Source organism: Buteo buteo, chromosome 2, assembly GCF_964188355.1.
Source record: "Buteo buteo chromosome 2, bButBut1.hap1.1, whole genome shotgun sequence".
Classification (NCBI taxonomy): Eukaryota; Metazoa; Chordata; class Aves; order Accipitriformes; family Accipitridae; genus Buteo; species Buteo buteo.
The window spans coordinates 44,559,498-44,580,949 of NC_134172.1; the positions used below are offsets into that span (position 1 = coordinate 44,559,498).

The 21,452-nt window shown below is 36.9% G+C and overlaps 1 protein-coding gene across 14 annotated transcripts in view; it reads right to left on the reverse strand.

Moving 5' to 3' along the window:
* Positions 1-21,452, reverse strand: part of SLC4A7 (solute carrier family 4 member 7) — a 96,483-nt gene that overhangs the window by 7,443 nt on the left and 67,588 nt on the right. For 8 of the 14 annotated variants that reach the window (XM_075052746.1, XM_075052730.1, XM_075052825.1 and 5 more), the window contains 14 exons: positions 20,533-20,636; positions 18,811-18,985; positions 16,334-16,467; positions 15,538-15,783; positions 10,577-10,682; positions 8,597-8,758; positions 7,487-7,600; positions 6,876-7,037; positions 6,363-6,614; positions 4,104-4,172; positions 3,482-3,655; positions 3,005-3,136; positions 2,165-2,262; positions 258-365 (listed from right to left, as the gene is read on the reverse strand). In XM_075052746.1, coding sequence (XP_074908847.1) covers positions 258-365; positions 2,165-2,262; positions 3,005-3,136; positions 3,482-3,655; positions 4,104-4,172; positions 6,363-6,614; positions 6,876-7,037; positions 7,487-7,600; positions 8,597-8,758; positions 10,577-10,682; positions 15,538-15,783; positions 16,334-16,467; positions 18,811-18,985; positions 20,533-20,636 — 2,036 coding nt within the window. Of the gene's footprint in view, positions 1-257; positions 366-1,884; positions 1,937-2,164; positions 2,263-3,004; positions 3,137-3,481; positions 3,656-4,103; positions 4,173-6,362; positions 6,615-6,875; positions 7,038-7,486; positions 7,601-8,596; positions 8,759-10,576; positions 10,683-15,537; positions 15,784-16,333; positions 16,468-18,810; positions 18,986-20,532; positions 20,637-21,452 lie in introns of all 14 variants that reach the window. The other 6 variants (XM_075052808.1, XM_075052783.1, XM_075052833.1 and 3 more) reach the window with 4 other exon arrangements.

Consider the following 21,452-nt stretch of genomic DNA (forward strand, 5'->3'; position numbering starts at 1 on the left):
ACACAATTAAAGAGCAAGTTTAAATTTGTAATAATACACAATAAATTAAATGAAATTTCTCATAGAAATTGTTTAACTTCAGAGCATGGAAAAAACCAAAAAGTTCAAAATCAAGTTCCTCGAAAGTAAAAAGTCAATGCAGATTTACAAACCACGTATCCTCATTGTTTTGAGATACATTTCAAGAAATACAAGTACAGTTATTAGCTGCTAAACACAAGGTCATAGTTAGAAAATGCGTGAGTAATTATAGCTACCTCAGGTTAGCTCTGGTTACTTTGGCATTCTCAGTACTCATGGCAAGAGCCTTCCACTGTGCAGTTTTGGCCATTTCGTCTGATATGTTTACAATTGAGGGATCAACGCTAAAGAACAAACGTACTTTCTGGTTAGTATACAATACCTTGCAACAGCATTATACTTATTGCCACTCATCATTCACATCAGTTGTGCCTTCTTTCAATATTTACACAGCCACAAGTTGAGTTCATCTCTTAAAAACGTATTTCAACAAAAACTTGAAAATCTAACCTCACTAACACTGCCTTAATCACATAGCATCTTAAAACAGTTTTTCACAAAGATACCACTAAGACATTGAGAATATTTGAGAGATATCTCATTTCTAAACTACCTGTAACTTCAGAAAATTATTTTGCAAGCTCAGAAATAATGAAATTAATCACACTGTTCTGCTAAGGCTTTCATAAATCAGAATTATTTTAAGTTGTTTCCAGGAAATAATCAAGGACAAAAGAGCAGATGTTAATAAAATTTTGACATTCGTAACTCAGTTGAGATTTAAAACTAGTAAAAATGTAGAAGTCCCAATATCTAGACAGATTTCAAGTTTATTTTTTTCCTGCAAAGCTTTACTAGACATTTTTCAAGGTTTTTTTTGCCACCATCCCCCTAAGTCCTGCAGAAGGTAAGTTCACCCTCACAGATGGTAAGCTTTTTCCTCCTTTGCCCTCCACAGATTCATATGTACAGCAGACTTGGGTGTTGTCTGTAAATATGTTTTCTGTTCTGTTCCATACTTAAGCTTCAGAATCTACCCCAGGGTATCTGTAGGAGTTCTTCCAATTGCATAGAAATCTTTCAAAGCCGTTTTTCTTCAGGAATCCCCACAAGATGCAAAATAGTGAAATATATAGTAAACACACATGCACGCAGTTGATGAAATCATAGTTCTACTGTGAGAGCAACTAGCAACTCGAATGTTTTTAAAAAAGCTTTAGCATTTAGCATTTTCATTTGAGTTGCTGAAATCTGATTAATCCTGCTCTTAGAATAGACAATAGCACTCAGAGGAATACCTGTCTAAAATCTGCCTGTTCCCAACTCAGATCAGGGTAGACCTGACACTATCCTAGATCCATAGGAAAGCCAATTTTTAACCTAGGATCCCTTAGTATTAGAGAGGCAAAAAAAGCTGGCAAGCTATTTATCTGTCACATCTTCCGGGTGTGTTGAACAGTTGTAGAATACCTGACAACCAAGCTGAATACATTGCCAGTAAGGGAGATGCATACTGAGACAAAACACCTTCCAGTGCTGAAGGGACTTTCTGTCAGAGAAATTCCAGCACTTCCTTTTCTAGAAGAGAACAGTTAACCCTGTCCTCACATTTACTTTCAGAAAATGACCTGCTAAAGTAAAAATGGCTGCCCGAAAATGTTTTTTTTTATATATATATATATATATATCATAGAAATTATAGATTTTAGCCCTCACTTAAATAAACCATCAAAGAACTCCACACTTAGACTTTTTCTGAAAAAGCCAAGTGGCTGGTAAACACATGGCTCAACTGATGCTATTAGTTGCTTAATACTCAGTATTTCATGCAAAGTAACACACAAGTATTCCACAAAAACTGACCAAGGAAGCTTCTTCACCTTGAGTACAGCTGGTCGAAATTGAGTCATCTGATCTGTTCAAGATGGTCATGTAAATTTATAATTAAGATGCAGTTTTAAAGAACAATGCAACATAAAAATGCTACTATAGCACCATGAGATATACCTTCATACTTCCTAATCATTGCTGAGTTACAAGCTTGGGGAAAAAAATTAATTCAATTCATACACAACCAACTTAATATAAAGCAAATTACAGCACACAATACAAAAACTCTTAAAAGACCAATGTTTTACTATACCTGTATTTTAGGGTTTTTACAGGAAAATCCAGATTTGCTTCTCCATATGCAAGGTGCACACTTTCATTATCACCTGTCTGAAGCATTCTCTCTGCTTCCTGTAAATTCCAAGTAAAAAGTCTATAAAATTACTTATGCAGCAGAAATCAAAGAAGTATCTCATGCTGACAGTTAATTTCCATAGGGGGGAGGGGTGTTTCCCTGTAGGTACCAGAGCTGAATGCAGGAGATATAGTTTAAGACCTTTTTTCTTAGAAGTGTTTTATCCAGGTGGGGGGTGGGGAAGTGGGGAAGGAGGGTGTTACAAGTTTTGTAAGGAATTCAGCTAGCTGGTGTATAGTTAGGTAAGACTTTTATGGAGAAGTTATACAAGCTATATTACTATATTATTGGTAACTGGCAGCTGGTTTTAACCACAGCTCTGCAAACACACACAAGCAAAACGTCCCTGATATGATGAACAGTTTTGTGATTAATTTAAGCAGAGTAAAGATCCCTACTCCACTGCTTTTCTCTCCCTCTTCCTTTTCTTTCCTTCTAACCTGATGAAAGACAAAGAAAACAACATTTTGTGCTAAAAACTGCTTCTTTCCACTTTGCTTGCTATTTTTAATCACAAATAAGAGTCACAGTTCATAATAGCATCATTGAAACAGTGACTTTTCCTTAACTTAATTGCCAGTAATAGTTACTCTAGCATCAAGTCTCATTAGTACAGAATTTCAAAATGTGTATTTGGTATATAAGGTCATACGCTCACACCACTTAAAATTCTTTTAAGTCTCATTGAGTATTTTCTAGTAATTTACAACATGCTAGTTTGATTTTTTTCACACTTACTGCTTTCTCTTTTTTCTTTTTGTCATCTTCTTTCTTCTTTTTACTTTCTGGCATAAGATCATCAAGCCAGCTAAGCTCTCTTTTGGTGAAACATAAATCCATGAGCTTGCGAATGAACACTAATGCTAAAACCTTAAGGGAACCATAAAAGGAATCATTTATATTAAACTCTTTAAATGAACAAAAAATGCACACACACTTTCAGTACATTCAGAATCTTTAAGTGAAGCCCTTTTTTTGCAGTACTAGTTTTAGCTTATCACAAAGTTAAATAATTTCCACTTTCAATAGCTATTCACAGCTGAATTGCTTATTTTCAGGGAACGGAAAGTCCTTGCTTTTCAAAAGCAAACAACTTGTACTACAGGTTCTTTTGTTCCTTTCCCACTCCTTTCTTAAGCCAGCAAATATGTTCTGAAGAAATCCTGCATGATGCACCTACTCTTGGAAAATTAACTTGTAAAACAGAAAACTTACCATCATAGGGAAAACAACAGCAGCTGCAGAGGCTTTAATCACCCACAACAGAACTAGACAAGTGAGCTGAACAACTGTAAAGATATGGACCTTCCAGAGTGGCACATAACGTAGATAAATCAGGTCAGGTTGATGTTTGGCAGGCATTCCAAACAGTTTTATACGGTCAAAAAACTGCATTGAAAAATAAAATCATCCTTCAGTTAATTATTTTCTTCCTCTCCGGAAGGAAATAAACATTTTTAAGAGACACCAGAAACAGTTAATCCCAAATAAAATACTAATGAAGGACACTGAACATTCAAGGGGGTGGGACTGAGGGCCGTTTTGTATTGTTGGGTTCCCCACCATCCCCCGCCTCCATTATTACTACAAAATTTCAGAATATTTCAGAAAATTTGTTGCTCAGCTACACTACTGAAAGAATAAATGCAGAAGAACTGAGAAGTGAAGGTACAACACGGTAAGAACAAATATCTGAACAACACACTCAGGAAATTAGCCTACATACTATTCAGACAACATGGGCTAACTTTGTCATTGCTCACAAAGTAACGTGTTACAGTTTCCTTTTCATTTAGTGTTAAACAACAGCAAATTGTTTATTAAAATCATACTTTACCTGAATGCCTTTTAATGAAGACACTCCCATGTAAAGGAAGACACCATACAAAACTGGCATTGGAATAAACTGGGGAAGAAAAAACACCCACCCAGTTACTTCTGGAATCAACATGGCATAACACAGCAATCCGTATTAGTGAAAGACATGGACCAAGTTATTTTTTACTTTATGTTTTACTCAAGTGAAATCTGTAAAAGCTGAGGCTCTTTATTTATTGAGAAAACATACACATCATTGAACAGCAAAAAAATCTAGAGCTAACAAAGCTATCACCAGGATTTAAAAAGTAGTTCAGTCTTGATTGCCCATTCATTCCATTTTCTAGGTTTCTATTACTGTGAAGTATGCTGCTGTATGTAGCTATCTGATAGGAACTGTATTGGGACTATCAACTTCATGAAATTGCCATATGAAGTTTTACTTTTGATCACTAATCTTGCATTTCTGGAGCAGATGAAACAAAAAACCCACCATACTTACTGAGCTATGAAAATCAGCTAATTATTCAGGGCTAAATTTTGCTCCAATAAGAAGATCAATTTAAAGCTTACCAAGATAATGAATTTGTCCACTGATTTCAGAGGCACTTGCATCAAACCTCTGTAGCCTACACAAAGCAAGCGAAGCTTTCTTTGCTCCTGAATTCATGAAACTTCTGAGTAAAGGACAGCCAAGATAGTTTGTAATCTTAATAAAAACTGCTGCTACGAATTCTTAACAAAAGTCTTTACTGAAACTTAGATAGCTTGGAATGAAACTGTGCCTTAAAGATTCATTACTGCATAGATATATATACATGCGTGTGTGTGTGTGTGTGTAGATCTAGGGTCTTCACTGTAAGCTCTGTAACTTGACATGCTACTACTTCATTTATGTTAACTTCTACTGTATTAAATCAGTATTAATACATGGAACAAAAGCACAGCAACCTACAGATGCAAGGCTTTGTTCTCCTTCCTTCTTTTGAACAGTAACAGCCATTCACATTGAAAAAGAAAAACATTTCATAAAGAGTAAAGAGTAATAATCCCATTCCCACTACCCTTGGTTCCATAAAAAAAATAAAAGCATTAGTTTCTAAGAATCAGCTGTTAAAACATGGAGCAAACATCTAGCTTCAGCAATCAGCATCTTTATCTTTTGCTTTTGAGCAACAATAAATCTATTTCAATATTTCTGATTCTGATTCTGATCATTTGCATTATACAGCTGAGGTCCTGGTAGCTTTTCAATGACAGACTGTCAAATCTGAATACTCATTTTTAATAACTGCTACTGCCTTATTGTTTTCAGACCTTTACATTCTTTAACACATATAAATGGTCAACTATTAAGAATTTATAATATGTAGCTCTAATTACTAAACTATAACTGTGTGTTCATAAATTTATTTCTTCCCATTATCTAAACTTCAACAGCCATCAGAAGATACCCGTTTGTGAAATGACTTGTGATACGTCTTTAAACAGACTTTTACAAAGTTCTTTAAAGGCATGAGCAATTATGCAATTTATGCCATATATGCTATTTGGGCAACGAAAAGTCAGTTTTTTCATGTCTCCTTAACTATTGGATTTGAAACAACAAAGCAGAATTTGAATGGATCTTACTCAAATCTGAGCAAAAAGCCAACTGAACTGATTGGTTTTCTTCCAATAAAGTCTTTGGAAGGGCACTATGGATATAAATTGAGAGAGAAAATGTAAACTGAGTCCACAATACAACCTACAAAATCTATATTACACCATGATTATGCATAAGATAATCTTGACACTTTAAACATCAAAGGAAGTTTAATAAGCTGAATATCAGAATGAGAAGTGAACAATATCACCTCTCATGATCACTTTTTAAACCAGATGTTTCTGTTTCTTCTACTATATTATATTACTTCTGCTCAAGTAACTTTCTATCTTTATCACACTCCTTTTCGCTCTCCATTTATGCACTTGCATAAGAACTACAGAAGACCTATTTCAGGCAACATGGACTCAAGAAACTAAAAATTAGCTGGCAAGAAAATCAGGTAACATGGACAAAGGTTGCTTTCTTCACTACTCACTACATTTCAAGCTTGCTGAGATTTCATTTTCTTACATCTCCCCCTATCGTTTCTATTCAGCTAACACCTGTTGTTAAAAAGGCAATCTGAGAATGAGTCCAGGCTTATTTTACTTCACATAATAAAACTTCCTAACAATATCAAAATCAAAAGCACAAAGAAAACACAAATATTTTGGAAAAACTGTCTTTTACCTTTAAAACAGAGGTCATAAACACTGACAGCCCCATCAGGACAAAAATCATCAATCCTGTCACTCGCTGCTCCCGGATTCCCAAAAACTTTGGTTGCTCTCCTGGTGCTGAGCATTCAGATTCAACTTTCAGGCTATTAACATGACTTATAGACAAGACAGTTGCAGCAACAAACCACGGTAAGCCCATGATAGAACATATCCCCAACATAACACCAACCATGAGCAGATCAAGATGATAACCACAGCCTTTCTGTAAAATTAAGCAAACAAATAATTTTATAAACTTCCTGTTTATAAGATACCATATTTATAACTTAGCTGGTAAATAACAGATAACTACAAAAGTTAGATACTTTGAGAGTGTCCACAAAATTATATTTACTCTTTATTAGTCAATACATGCATCTTTTTAGTAGCTGTTGGTAATGTTTCACAGACTTGCACAATGAATCTGATTTAAAATAAACTTGAGACTTACACAACATTAGAGTTTTGTGAAAATTACTTTTACCTTCAGCTTATGCTCTTTCCTGTTTATAATAACAGCTGTTATTTGTTGATCCATGAAAATGAGAATGGTACAGAGTAAAGCAGGAACAGCAGCTATCAAGAGTGTCCACCAAGGATTGCTTCCAAGAGGATCTATGAACCATCCTCGGTCTTTTCGGGTGGGCTGAAAAAACAAACATCAACAATAAAAATTAAATAACTAAAGATAAAATGAAGATTTTATTGCTGCAAACAGCTGCAATGAACAGACCAACAGTCTCTTACATATGTGTTCAGATTTTTTTTCCAATGGTTTTGACTAAAAGACTGATTTAGCTGTTACATGTGAATGTGACATTTGTATGGAAAAAATTAAAACAAACCCATTCCATTCTTTCATTTCTGTACATTTGCACAAAAGAATGCTTCCTTTCCAGTGATATTATAATATAAGGCATAGTCTCTTCTGTCAGATGAGACATACATTCAAAGCAGAAAAGGGAGGTTACTTCATCAACTACGTTGTAAGTAAAAAAAGATTAATTTCTGTTTCTATACAATTCCACTGTTCTACTGTCTATGAAATTGTAAGCATTTAAAAAGTTAAGTTTTGTAAAAGGTTTTATTTCTTACTTCAAATTTCTCTGGAACATGAAGCTTAGGAGAAGGTACTCCTACAAGATAGTCAATCAAAACCATGATTACTATGGTCAGAAATACTGCAAAATCACTAATGGTAGAACGCACCTATAAAGAAAAGAAATGTGTTAACTCTTGCTTGTTCGTCATTATAATCTGCATGTATAGCAAGACAATTTTCTCCCCTATGGATACTGAAGTCTCTTTATATTATACTACACCACTGAACATTATATATATTTTCTCTTTTTATTTTAAAATTTAAGCTGCCTGCCAGCATATCATGAAGTTGCAGAAGGTAAGTATTTTGCACAACTGTTCAACCAATCATCTCATTTAGAAGTGATCTATTGCAAGAAGCAAATTACTTAAAATAACTCCTTCCTCATCTTCCTGTCCCCTCAACCCTACTAAGAGGCTGGGCCATCACAGCTAGTCTCTTGTAGCTTAATTCAATAACATCACTGAATTGTTCTGAAATCAACATTCATACATTTAATGTTTTAATAGATAGGAGGGGGACAATTTGCAACAGCTTCAAGTTATCAAAGGTGACTTTATTAAACATTAGAAACACATTGTAGAGATGAGCTGAAGCTTATAGAAGATCTAACTGCTTTATTTTGGCTAGCAGAAGTAAGTTGTGTAAATCAGTCCAAGAATAATCATTATATTAGCCTCTATTAGAAATAGTAATCCCCTGAGGAATCACTCAGAACCCTTCATATATCAGCAGTGTGGGAAAAGCGATCAATTTTCCTCATCTAGCCGTACAGGACAACAGCAGCAGTATTATCTCTCCAAATGACACCTAGCAATACCCATTAATACGGGGAGATGAACTGCTTACATCTTCTAATGTTTAGAACATCTTGTTGTAACTATAGGAAAGTAGAGAGTAAGCACTGAATTTTCTGCAGCCAATTTCTTTCCTCTAATGTCTTCCTTTTTTTAATTATTAGCTAATTTTCTGTTTTTAATTTCTTTTTCTGTCTTAAAAGAAATCTCCCAATACAAGTGCTGAAGCAAAATAGAAAATGCAACTCTGATAAGCTATACTTATGTATTTATCACAAGATAACAATAGTCTCTAATCAGAATTACCTTAGTTGGGAAATAGCGTTTGGTCTTGAATTGCTTAAGGAAAGAGGAGAGGAAAAATGTTGTAAAGAATAATATGACAGACCAGAAGAGAACATCTGGAATATATGGTCCATGACGGCCACAAGCTGATCCACGAAACACACCATGAAATTCTAAACATTCCTACAAAGAGAAAAACTCCTTAAATTTCTACATTTTATTCATTTAGTACATTCAACCTAACTTGTAGGTTTTCGATATAAAACACATTTGAGACCTTTCACAATCCCAAAAAGGGGCTTCTTTCCTTCATCACTACCTCATCCTGAAATGCCAAAAATGTGTGCTGTCTGTTCCAGAAGAGCCACAGTAGCCATCACTGATTATTTCAGGATGCCAAAATGCTGGGAGATGCCCAAGAAGAAACAACTTCTTTAAATTCACCTCATTTCTATTCTATTTCTCAAAGTATCACAAGATAGGATGTATAAATAAAGACTGAGGACTAAGCCCAGGAAAAGCAGACTATCCAACATCAACTTTCAAGTTAACAAACATAAAAAAGGTTCTTCTCAGTTTCCCCCACCTCTTTATTTTGTCCTGATACAGTTAAGGAAAAAACAGACTCTTACAAAATGAGACTAACCCAACTGTAAGAAAAAAAGTTTCTAGTAAAGTAGAAAAGCATCAGAAATAATGGATTTGAATAAAAAAGAAAGTCAGACAATCCCTATCCAAAAGGCTCACCAAAATGCAAGTAAAGAATTAAAGTAGGCACATAGAGTACAAGGAAACAAAAAGTCAATAAATCAAATAGTTGGAAGCAGCACTACCACAACCTAGTCTTTAAACAGGTTAATTTATTGAAAATTTAACTTATGACAAAAATTCTCCCCATTAACAATCTACTTTGACTATAAGCACCACCAAATCCTGAATCAGTTCTGTCTCTCCAGGAAGACTACAGATGCTGAAGAGAATGAAAAGGTATATAAAATTAATAATAATATAAAATAAATACAAAAATTAAGTTCAAGAGAAACTGCCATCCTAGGTGATTATGGTAGACTGGGAGCCATTGGCGGTACACAGAAGACACTACAGCTAAAACTCAAGGAAAGCACTGAGGTTTTTCATAGTATTTTTGCTGTGCAAAACACCTTCTACTTTCAGTGTGAACATCTAGGCTCACACACAAGGAGAGCCCATATATGGGTACCTACTGCCATTTTAGATAGCCTTCAGATGCCAGGGTATGCAAAGCAGCTGTAGACAGCTGCATTTAGGCAACTGAATCCCACCCAAGAAACTACTAATCAGCAAAACTGTTTCTTCCTAAAAGCTTTCTGTATCACTTCCACATGATAACTTTCCTTCTCTTCACCTACCCACAAAATTAGATACTGTTATGAAATGCCCAGTTGAGAAGGCAATGCTTTCAAGCCTATTCCCTCAAATAGCTCTCCACCTTCCCTTTTAACCTTCAATTTTCCAAATAATTATTTTCTTCCAATCAATATGTAGGTAGTTTGATCCTGTTTTAGTTTTATACCAATGCCTAACAAGCTAATGAAACATGTTTGCTACCACATTTTAACTGCAGATTCCATCTTCACATGTTCTTAAAAGTATTTCTTCATCCTTTCCAGGAAACTGAAGGAAGCAATCTCCTGTTTATTCACCTCATCATATTCATCTGCACTTCAGAAAGAAGACTGTTCTGCCTACCAGGATTAAAGTGCCTACCTCAAGCAGACATTTATGACATTAGCATTTACTGCCATGGACTCCCTCATCCAAACCACTATGACAACTGTTTAAAGCATTATGGGAGGAATAAGAGTTCAAAAATACAGTTTCAAAGAAAACAGTCCAGGTTCAAGTCAAAGAAGAAACCACATGAAAAATTTTAATCAAGACTGGTACTGTGTGGGTATTTCTTTTTTATACATACATATACACACACACATATATATACACACATAGCTTTTAGATACTCACAGAAACTGTAAGGTTACTCCACACTATATTTTCTACAGACTTATTCATACTACTCCACAGCTGCAAAGTTTCATTGCTGGGTTTCTCAGGTTCAGAACAAACACATCTGAACGGAAGAAAAAAAATAATTTACATGCTTTTAAGCCATACGTGCCAAAATGCAGCAATTTGCAGCAATTTCAGAAGTCCTGAAGAGTTTAAACCAGAGTTTAGCCCAACCTTCTATGAAAAAAGCAGAGTACAATACTCCTCCTTACATGACATGAACTAGGATTATTGCGGGGGTGGGAGGGAGAAACGAAGAATCAAAGAAGCAACTGCTCAGCAGGTTTAACAGATTGGACCAAAAAATCCAAACTATGTATTGTAAAGAATTGGAAGCACACAAGATGTTGACTTAACTATATGACTGATCTGCCAGTTTTTAAATAGAATGACACCTGAAAAATAAAACGAAATAGATAATATATGCAGACTTCTACATACTGTGAATAAAAAGGTGAAGATAAAAATCCAAATGACACCACCTTCCAACAACCCTATATGAACATATATTGTGTTATTTCTACAGATTTCCAAACAGTTGGACTAACTTGGCACAAACAGTTTTCTATGACTGTGTACAAATTATGGTTTTTAGATTTCTGTTACAACATAACATCCCACAAGGAGTCAAACTTCAATTAGTCCTACTGTACACCAACATAAGAGAAAACAGATTGAAACCATTTCATTTAAAAAATTGGTGTAGATGACACAGTTTCGGCAACTCCTTTTCAGACCAGACATGTCATTAGCCTCTAGATGTTTCCAAGTCTTTTCTAAAATATTGGTAGAGTTAGCCATTTATCTTGCATTTGGCATGCCTTCCAATCTACACGACCAAAACTGGTCACCCTGAATTAAGACACCATTTTTGAGTATGCAGTGGGCTAACTGAAGATATAAAATGCATGAATTGCTCAGATTTAAAGCAATAGCATACATGCATTTTTAATAACTGTTTGAACAAGTAAAAGTGCCCCTCCCTACTGCAGTGGTTTGCAAACATGGACTGCAGAATCCTTTCTCTCAGGCTGAAAGAAGTACACATCAGTTTAAAACAAAAAAAAAAAAACAAACAAAACACAATGAGTATTGATTTAATGGGATGTTTTCAAAATAAAGCTGTTCAAGCACATTACACCAGAAGTTTAACATGTAAACATTTATGTAGAAAAGAAACAGATAATAAGCAAGAAATCTATGAGATTCATCTAGATACTGAAAAACAAAGAACCATGGAAGGGTAAACTTGCATCCTGATAGTGTAACGGTAAAGAAGGAAAAAGCACTAAATGCGCATGGGTGAAAAGAATCTAGATTTGCAAAGCACGATATTTAGGGAACTTAAAAAAGTAAGAAGTAAAGATACTTTCTTTTGATAACTGAATCCTAAAGTAACAGCAAAAGGAAACAGGAGAAGACTGGAAAGCAGTAATTCCTATAAGGCAGTTGCAAATACAGTAACTTAAGAATCATGAGAAGAGAAAAGAATTGCAACAGTAAGTATGATGAGATGAAAAGAAAGCATCTTTAGTTGTTGGTCAAGGCAATAACATGAACAAGGGCACTGAAGGAAGACCGATAGACAAATTTCTCAACAAATGCAACAAAGATAAAGGATGCCACAAAGCAGGTAAGTGGAAATCCAGGAAGAGAAAGAAAAAACAGAAAATGATGAGACTGCCTTCTAGCTCACTTAGCTGAAGATGCTTGTTCTGTACCCTCTTCTCCACTAGGGGAAACAGAGGAAAAAAAAAAAACAACCCCAATTGTAAAAGGCTGGATTTCCTACAGCTTTGTGGTAGGAAAAAAAATATAGGACAAACCAAAGCTGAAGTCTCTGGCACATCCTGGAAGACATGTGTGACACCTCAGAGCTAAACCAAGGAAATGGCATACCTTCCTCTCTCCACTCCACCCTCATGGCCTGCTTATGCTAGCATAGCAAAACACAATCAGGTGGCAAGGATCAGACGACCCACAGTACAGTTTCTGCCAGATTAGTGAATTTAACATGCTCACAGAGGAGTCCATTGAGGTCACAGAGCCACTAAAACAGGATGAACAGCCAGGAGAAAGGCAGAAATTAGGAAGTGAGCATACCACCATGGCCCACTCCTGGCAACATTGCCTGGTCTTAACAGCTGTTAAGACAGGAAAGTGAACATAAATGGCATGTGTGAATGGAATACAAAAAGCAGTCTGAGTCTGGGTGTTTGTGCAAAACTGATCACACTGAAGAGGAAGATGACAACCATCAGCTGGATTAAATAGTAACAAGGGAACTACAAAAAGACTTTTGGGGAAGAAAAAAAAAAAAAAAAAAAGAAGAGGGAAAAAAAAAAAAAAAAAGGAATTATCCTGAAAGGAAGTACCAAAGCAGCATGAATGTTTGTAGAAGTGAGGAGAGATCTCGGAGTGGAAACACAATATTGTCAAAACCTGGTTTGATAATGCCAGAAGTCACCCTGTGTGCATCATGATCTCTGCCTTGTCCAGGCAGAACAGCCTAGTCTGGCCTCCAACTAGGGACTGACTGCAGGGTGCAACAAGCAGGGACTCCCACCGCAGGTGTAGGGACATGACCTTGCAGGGAGCTCCCTCACCAGCGTGTAACTTCGCAGACTACAGGGAACCACACAGGTATAAATAAAGCTGGAAGATGCACATCTCCAACAGAAGGGGAGCACTAGCAGAGAAATCTGTGTTCCTCAAAGACATGTCTGACTGTAACCACATGTCTGGGGCTGGAAGGTAACTATTGGTGTGGGTGTGACTAACTTTGGGGGATTAGTAATACAAGACAATTTAAAAATGTGTAGGTTCTTACTAGTATTTCTTAATTGTCTCACATTATGGTTTATCTGCTGTATTACTGATACTGATCCTGAACATATGGATCACTGATTGACAGTTAATTGCGTGCTGCTGATGAATCAAAGAACAGCTTTGCTTTTGATTTGCTTTAAACTATGTGAAATGAGCAGTTTCTCTCAGCAACAGTTAGCAGGATCTCCTCCTTCTGGCAGGTGTGAGCTGGTAACCCAATTCATCATATTTCATGAAGCTATACCATAAGCTTGGAAACTCCACACTGAGCAGCAAAAGATAAAGAAGCATTTAAGCATATCATCAAAAACTAAAACATACAGAGTGTCAAGGCACACAGTATAAAAAGCACTCAATGCTAATTTCACCATATAAACAACCTCTTTTAATGCAGAACTGGTACAGCTGCACACCAAAAGGTAGTGTATTGGGTTTGCGTGGCAAGGTTTTGGTAGCAGGGAGGCTACAGGGGTGGCTTCTGTGAGAAGCTGCTAGAAGCTTCTCCCATGTCTGACAGAGCTGATGCCAGCTGGCTCCAAGATCGACCCACCACCGGCCAAGGCCAAGCCCATCAGCAACGGTCATAGCGCCTCTGGAAGAACAGTTTTAAGAAGGGGAAAAAAAGTTGCAGTGGGTACAGAAACAGCAGCTGGAGACAGGAGTGAGAACATGTGAGAGAAACAACCCTGCAGACACCAAGGTCAGTGAAGAAGGAGGGGCAGGAGGTGTTCTGGGCACCAGAGCAGACATTCCCCTGCAGCCTGTGGGGAAGACCCTGGTGAGGCAGGCTGTCCCCCTGCAGCCCAGGGAGGTCCACGGTGGAGCAGATATCCACCTGCAGCCCGTGGAGGACCCCATGCCAGAGCAGGTGGATGCCCAACTGGAGCAGGCTCCCAGCAAGAACTGTGGACCCATGGAGAGAGAAGCTCACGCTGGAGCAGATTTGCTGGCAGGACTTGTGACCCCGTGGGAGACCCACACTGGAGCAGAGGAAGAGTGAGGAGTCCTCCCCCTGAGGAAGAAGGAGCAGCAGAGGCCATGTGTGATGAACTGACCGCAACCCCCACTCCCTGTCCCTCTGTGCTGCTCAGGGTAAGGAGGTAGAGAAATCAGGAACTAAGTTGAGCCGAGGAAGAAGGGAGAGGTAGGAGGCAGGTGTTTCAAGATTCAGTTTTTATTTTCTCATTACCCCACTCTGAATTGATTGGTAATAAATTAAATTAATTTCCCCCACTTGAGTCTGTTTTGCCTATGACTGCCATTGCCAAGTGATTTCCCTGTCCTTATCTCAACCCATGAGCCTTTTGTCATATTTTTCTCCCTCTGTCCAGCTAAGGAGGGGAGTAACAGAGTGGCTTTGGTGGGAACCTGGCATCCAGCCAAAGTCAACCCACCATAGGTAGGTAATATACAACTGCCACAGAAATAAATCAAATGTAAAAAAGATACACCGGAATAGCTTGCTTGTTGCATTCTTTAAATGAAATAAAGTTATTTTTGTACAGACAGTTTTACTGCTAGTTACTTTGATGACTAGAACTAATAGTTGTACTTAGTCAGGAAAGGGGAAAAAAATGGCTGTATTGTATTTCCTATTATTCTCCTCTCAAAAAAAAAAAAAATTTAAAAAAAGTCAAGTATTCCCCACAATTACAGTAGAAAGCAACACTGTTTAAAGATGTTAACTCCCTATTCATAGCATGTGAAAGTTGCAGGAGCTCTCCATGCCTCAGCTACCTGGAAATAATCCTCACCCAGGTGGGATAAACTATCATGATTTCTCAAAGTGCCAAGGCAGAAGTCCTGTTCTGACCTTTAATCTCCAGGCTGACCTCTAATAAAGCTGTAATTAAAGCAGGCATTGTCACACCCCCTCATCCCTTCCAACCACCCATAGCTTACAGAAAATTCAATTCCACACCATCCTGAATAGAATTTTTCTGAGGTTTCTCATACCTGTACCACCCCAAGCATTCCTCCTACCCTTCCTGGGAGAGGCACACATTTCAATTCAGTAAGTGGTATGTCTCTATACTATAAACATTTTCCCGACGTGTTTTACTAACAGGTAGAAACTCGGTACTTACGAATATAAAGTCAGTTTATCCAAATCATTGTGCATATTGAAAGCATACACTTCTCCCAAATGAAAAAGCTTTTCCAATGCCTCATAAATAAATATGATGCATATAAGCGCTGCAAAAGCTTCCTCAGTAAATCGAGTGATGTAACACACAAGACTGCTGGCATCTGTGGCTACAAGCACTATGCATAAAAACGCAGTCCACAGACCAATGCTAGTTCGCAGGGAGAGGTAGGAAAGACCATAATCCCTGTGTAAAGAAAGAAACAAAAGTATTAATTGAGCCAAAAGTCACCTATACTATATTCTATTTGAAAACAGATACTGAGGCCAAGCTCTATAGATATTCACCACTTTTCTCACTCTTGATGTTAGTTCTGAAGCAGAAATTTTTCTGTCTCATCTTCTACCAAAGCAAAGCAACACTGCAAAGTGTTTCTAGGATTGAGGGTGCAACTACCTTGCTTTGGAAGCATCATGGGTATGATCTTTCCAGAACTACCTAGATGCTTTCTCCTAGAGAGCAGATCAATCCCTGTTTACCCCTGCAGAGCCAAAGCCAAAATGTCCACACAGTAAGAACATAACTTTTAAGTCCTAGCCACTCCTTATCACTGATTTTCTCATTAAGGCTCACCAGTGTCTCACAGCTTTGCCAAACTACATTCATCTCTCAGCCTCTTGCCACTGCATTTACACCTTCATGGATACACTTTTAACACACCTCTGCTATCAATTACAGCTATTCTAACAGGCTAGAAAGTTAGAAAGTGCATTGAGCTAATACAAACATCACTTACCTGCAAAATTTAAATAATATTTTTTCAAATACTAGAACTGGTCCGGTGCTCCCCAAAATAGTAAGAGGTTGCCCAGCAAAGAGAGAATAGGCAATCCCAGTTAATGAGGCTCCAAAGAGAGACTCTATTGCACTCTGTTTGGGGGAAAAGAAACTGCTGTAACTATGCTGCCTTTCAGGTTAGCATTTAGCATCACATCTGCATAAATACAGTTTTAAGACACATTAACTTAGAAACAATACAAGATGTAAAAACTTTGCAATTAATATTGATGTTTGAGACAAGAATAACTTAACACAGTTTTGCAGTAACAATACCATGGAGAAAAGATTTTGATAACTTCACTCCTGAGCAACATAAAGCCATCCAAAACCATGAGAACAAGTTACTAGTCCTGCTAGCTATGGAGGAAAAACATACCAACAATTACTACAAATTAAAAAAAAGTTACTCAACATGTAGTTTACAGAGAGAATTATCTGTCTCTGTAAAGAAAGCAGAAGATAGATAGATTGGAACATACCTGTACCAAAACATGATACAGTGTGCCATATCAAACCTGCATCAGTCAACCAAGCATTACAAAAGAAATGACAGGCGGAGGTGCAGGGGAAATTACTGAACAATATCGGTTTATGTGTACATGACAGCAAAAAGAGATGAGCAGCAAACCAATGTCCCACCTGGTAATGCATTTCTTTTCATTGAAGCAAGATATCTACTTCATTTCTTGAATTAAATGTTTTACTATAACATTTTCTGCTAAAAAAAAAAAGTTACAACGCACCTCAAAAGAGAGGGGCAGGACTTTTTAGATACTAAAATGATATTAAAGTTACCTGAAAATAGTTAACTACTCCATTTACAACTATCAGAAGTCACAGATTACAGATTAAAGGGTTCCTGGTGGAATTTCTAAGTGTTTGCTATTTTGCAGTTACACAAACTTAAGCTCCAATTCAGGAAACCATCTAAAATTGGGCAAAATGGTTTGCTGAACTGGGGCTATTAAAAATGAAAACATGACTCCTTTGTTCATTACATTAGGAAAAAAAAATATAATCCCAGTCTCTTGTTCTATTACCTTTGAATTAGTGCTTTTGGTTAGTCAATGCATTAACCTTGGGGCTCTCAATCAGGGTGGCAGGGACAGGAGTACTGTGGAGGTGATGACCTCTGGGAATGTGAGGGAAGGTTTCAAACACAAACCGTGTACCTTACAATGTCAGCTACTGTGCTTGAACATGTGTGTGCAGTAACTAAATTTTATATTCAATGATGCACACCAAGTATCTGAAGGCAGGAACAAACCCGCAAACAATTCCAGACAGCTAAAAGAAAGAAGGTGTTTAAGAATCAAGCTTTAAAAGGAGCATACTTTCATAATTATACATGATGTACATTCAAAAATTACATCAACATTTTGATAAGCATTTATACATTGAATGGCAAAAACAGCGCACAGAAAAGACATAATTTATTTCTGTATTTTCTATCAGCTTGAAGTGCTACATCAATAAACAAAAATCTGAGTCAACAGCATTTCTTGAAAGAGACAAAATAGTTAACAATTTTAATATAGTACAAGCTTAAAAACTTGATCTAAGTATCAAGAAGAATTTTATAGCATAAGCTTTACCAGAATCTTAAAATTTGTAAAGGACATGTCTTAATACATCCTTCCCTTCCCCAAAAGGACCGAGTCTTGTTTCTTCATGACAGATTTAAAAACAGAAAATACACTCCAAAAGTCGTTTACTCACAAGCCAATTGACACGAACACTAAGTTATTAACATTGCTGATGAAAATATTCTTTCCCCGCTCCAAAAACTAAAGTGCAATAATATTTTGGTTAAAAAGGTGCTGGTGTTACCAAACGTAAAGCTACCAAAAATTTGTACATCTATGGTTTATATTCAAGTCATTTACAATGAAGTGTATTTTCTGCTCATAAACATTAGCCACTTTCTTTTTTTGTTAACAACATACCATTAGTGAAAGCATATACATATCCTGTCCGTTACTTAAACACACAATTGACTGCTATCCATACACTGCAGGCATTATCATCCTCGTAGGCCTACTACTCAAGGCCAGTACATGTTCTTGGCTATCCACCTTGAGCCTCTGACTTTGCCTAAAGTAGGCCTAGTGGGATGGTGCACCTTTACTGCTATTCATTATTTTTAAGTAGCCAAAAAGAAGGCAATGCAAGCCTTTTCTCAATTCATGAAGCCATTCATCCAATAAGGCAGGATAAACATTTTTTACCTCCACTGTGCATCTTCTCCTGTTCACATGGGTTCCCCACATTTTCCACAGCAATTACCTTTTGGGGAAGATCTGCTTTGGGGCAGGCTAATCAAGTGCTGTGGGTAAATTCTTCAAATACAAGTATAAATAAATGAGACAAATGCACACAGTGACTTGCCTCTGAAGGTCTAAAAGCCTGGCCACTACCATTCTTTGTACTCACTATTCTGCCTTGTGTAGCTTCTCCCAGGAGCCCTCCAAAAGTGATTACAGGAGACATACAGGCACAGTATAGGAAAAGAATCGAGGCCAGGCACTGCAGGCTTAATGCATCCTTGAAGTCACTCAAGAAAAAAGGTGCTTTCCTTTGGATGTCAAGTATCAAACCACCAAAAAGCCTAAATAGGTGAGATGAAACTCGTCAAACTGTACACTAAAGGATTCTAGCTAGTTCAACACTATGGGCTACACATGACTGCCAGTGCCTATTGCCAGCAGAAATTAGCTATTTCATAATCCAGATTACAGCATAACAGTTTAAAATGTAAATGAGAATCTTATCTATTCCAATTTAGTAGTATTCCAAATATAATCAAGCAGGTTATCCACATTTTTAAAAGCTGGCTAGATATTTTTGCATATGGGCTAGATACTGAAAAAATATCTTTGCGAACTATTTTACCTAAATAATGTTTTAAGTCAAATCTGTCTTACGATATTCAAAACAAGGAACAGAAAAAATATGCTAAACCTCAACCAAGACCACCGCATTGACACATTTCAATATTAATATTCAACTAAGTAGTTGCAGCTTTTTGATTCAAATTCTCTACATACATATGGTTAGGTCCATAAATAAATTTAGCTCTATCGTTTTTAACAGTGTTTTCATCTGGAGTATACAGATATTCTACAAATGGAAACACAAAACCGAACGTCAGTTCAAGTGGGTAAGTTATTAGCAAGAAATTAAAAAGCTTTTGGCAGTTTCCAAAAAAATTTCAAGACTCCAAAATACTGGGTATAATTTGCACCTACAAAAGTCTGATTTTATTTTGAGTTATAAAAAAAACCAAAAATATTCCACTCCTAAGAAAAACAATAGTCTCATCTAGAGATAATTCTGGGGGCAGAAGTGAACTTGTCAGCTCCAGATACTGCCTGCAAAAAGGTAAAAGTAAGTATAACAAAGCCAAAATGGTAAAAATCAACATAAATGTTGGAAAGACCTTCTTGCAAAGGTATGAGAAAGATGCATTTCCTTTGGAAGTTTATATTTGGGGAATAACAACGTTGTACATCTTTTCCAGAATTTCTCAGTTCATTTAATCTCTACTCTCTCTTATGAGATACTAAGGTTTAATCTTAACCAGATATTTCCAATGTTGGGGACTTTTTCATCAAGTATTTCAGAATTAACAGAGAACAATGCAACTCAACTGAAAGAAATTCCTTCAATTTTATTTTTGATCTGAAAGAAACCTAATGAAAACCAAAACCTAAACAATACCAAAGTATTTTTTGTCACTTTATATTCCTTGTTGTTCCATTTTGTACATGTTTAATAAAACAGATTTGCATTAATAGAAATTTTTAGTACCTAGCCCAATACTGAAAATTGTATATTCCTGCTATAATTATGATAATTGCATGCTCTTGACAATTAAAAATTAAAACCCAACTCTTAAAAGTCAGTTAGTTAAAATTAGGCAGCATCTTATATGAAATCCTTCACAAATGTGTTGAGAAACATTGCCATGGGCTTGAAAATGCTTTAAGCAGAATGGCATTTGTAGGCAAGAATCCAACACTTGAAAAGGAAAAAGGATGCGCTCTGACACTTATAGCATGATTTTTTTTATGTTCAAATGTCATCGTTAAAGACTGTGAGGATTTATCACTTTTATTTCTTTACGGTAGCTAGTATTTAGGGAAGTGAACACACCTTCCAGTTCTCTCAAGTTCAGGTCCAGCATGATGGCCTTCTTCTTTGAGAGTCTCTCCTGTAGGAGTAGATCCATTTGGAAATTTAGGTACCTTCCTTTTCTCCTACCAGAAAAAAAAAAACAATTTTTTTTAAAAAAATCATATTTTGAGACTGCCTTTACACTAAGAAGTATAATTCAAAGACAGCATGCAGAGACTTTACGCCCTCCAAACCTTTTTCATATTCCCATCTTATCAGCAGTCCTCCATTAGCCAAATTTATCTTTTGAGTACGGACAACTAGAACTGTACAACACTTCCAAAAAGATCTTATTAGTACCTTGCTCGACAGTATTGTCTTCCCTCTTTCTACAAGAAATATGCCCCTGAAACATGATGAAATAAAGCGTACCTTTTCAAGACACAGTAGAGGCCTAACCATGAGGCATAGAAATCTTTAGATTTCTTTTCTCAATCGTTTCCAGAGCAGAAGCATCTAGCTTCTAACAGAAACTGACCTCACTTTATGACACACACAGTATTTAGTTGAAGTACAAATGAGATGCCATTCCAGTATGAGAACTCATCCCCCTATTCAGCAAGCTGCTCACCAGCTCCTCATAAATTTCTCAGCTGAACTTGCCTTCTAAAAACCCTGGGCCCTGCTTATTTTGGAAACAAGTTAAGTGGTAGCCTCAGGCTGTTCATGAATTAACTGCACTGCTGTCACCCCTTCTGTTCCACCCACTCACCCAAACCACCACTGGATTTGACACCAATGTCAACCTTCTGTATCAAGAGCACTGGTCTCTCCCCCCAGTTTTGATCCTGCCTTTACACTAAAAATTCCTAGCAGCAGGAATTCCCCTCAGTTGTAAAGAGGGAGAAAGGGAAGAAATGAGAGTCCCTCTAAGGTCCAGCTTCCCCCAGCTCTCATTC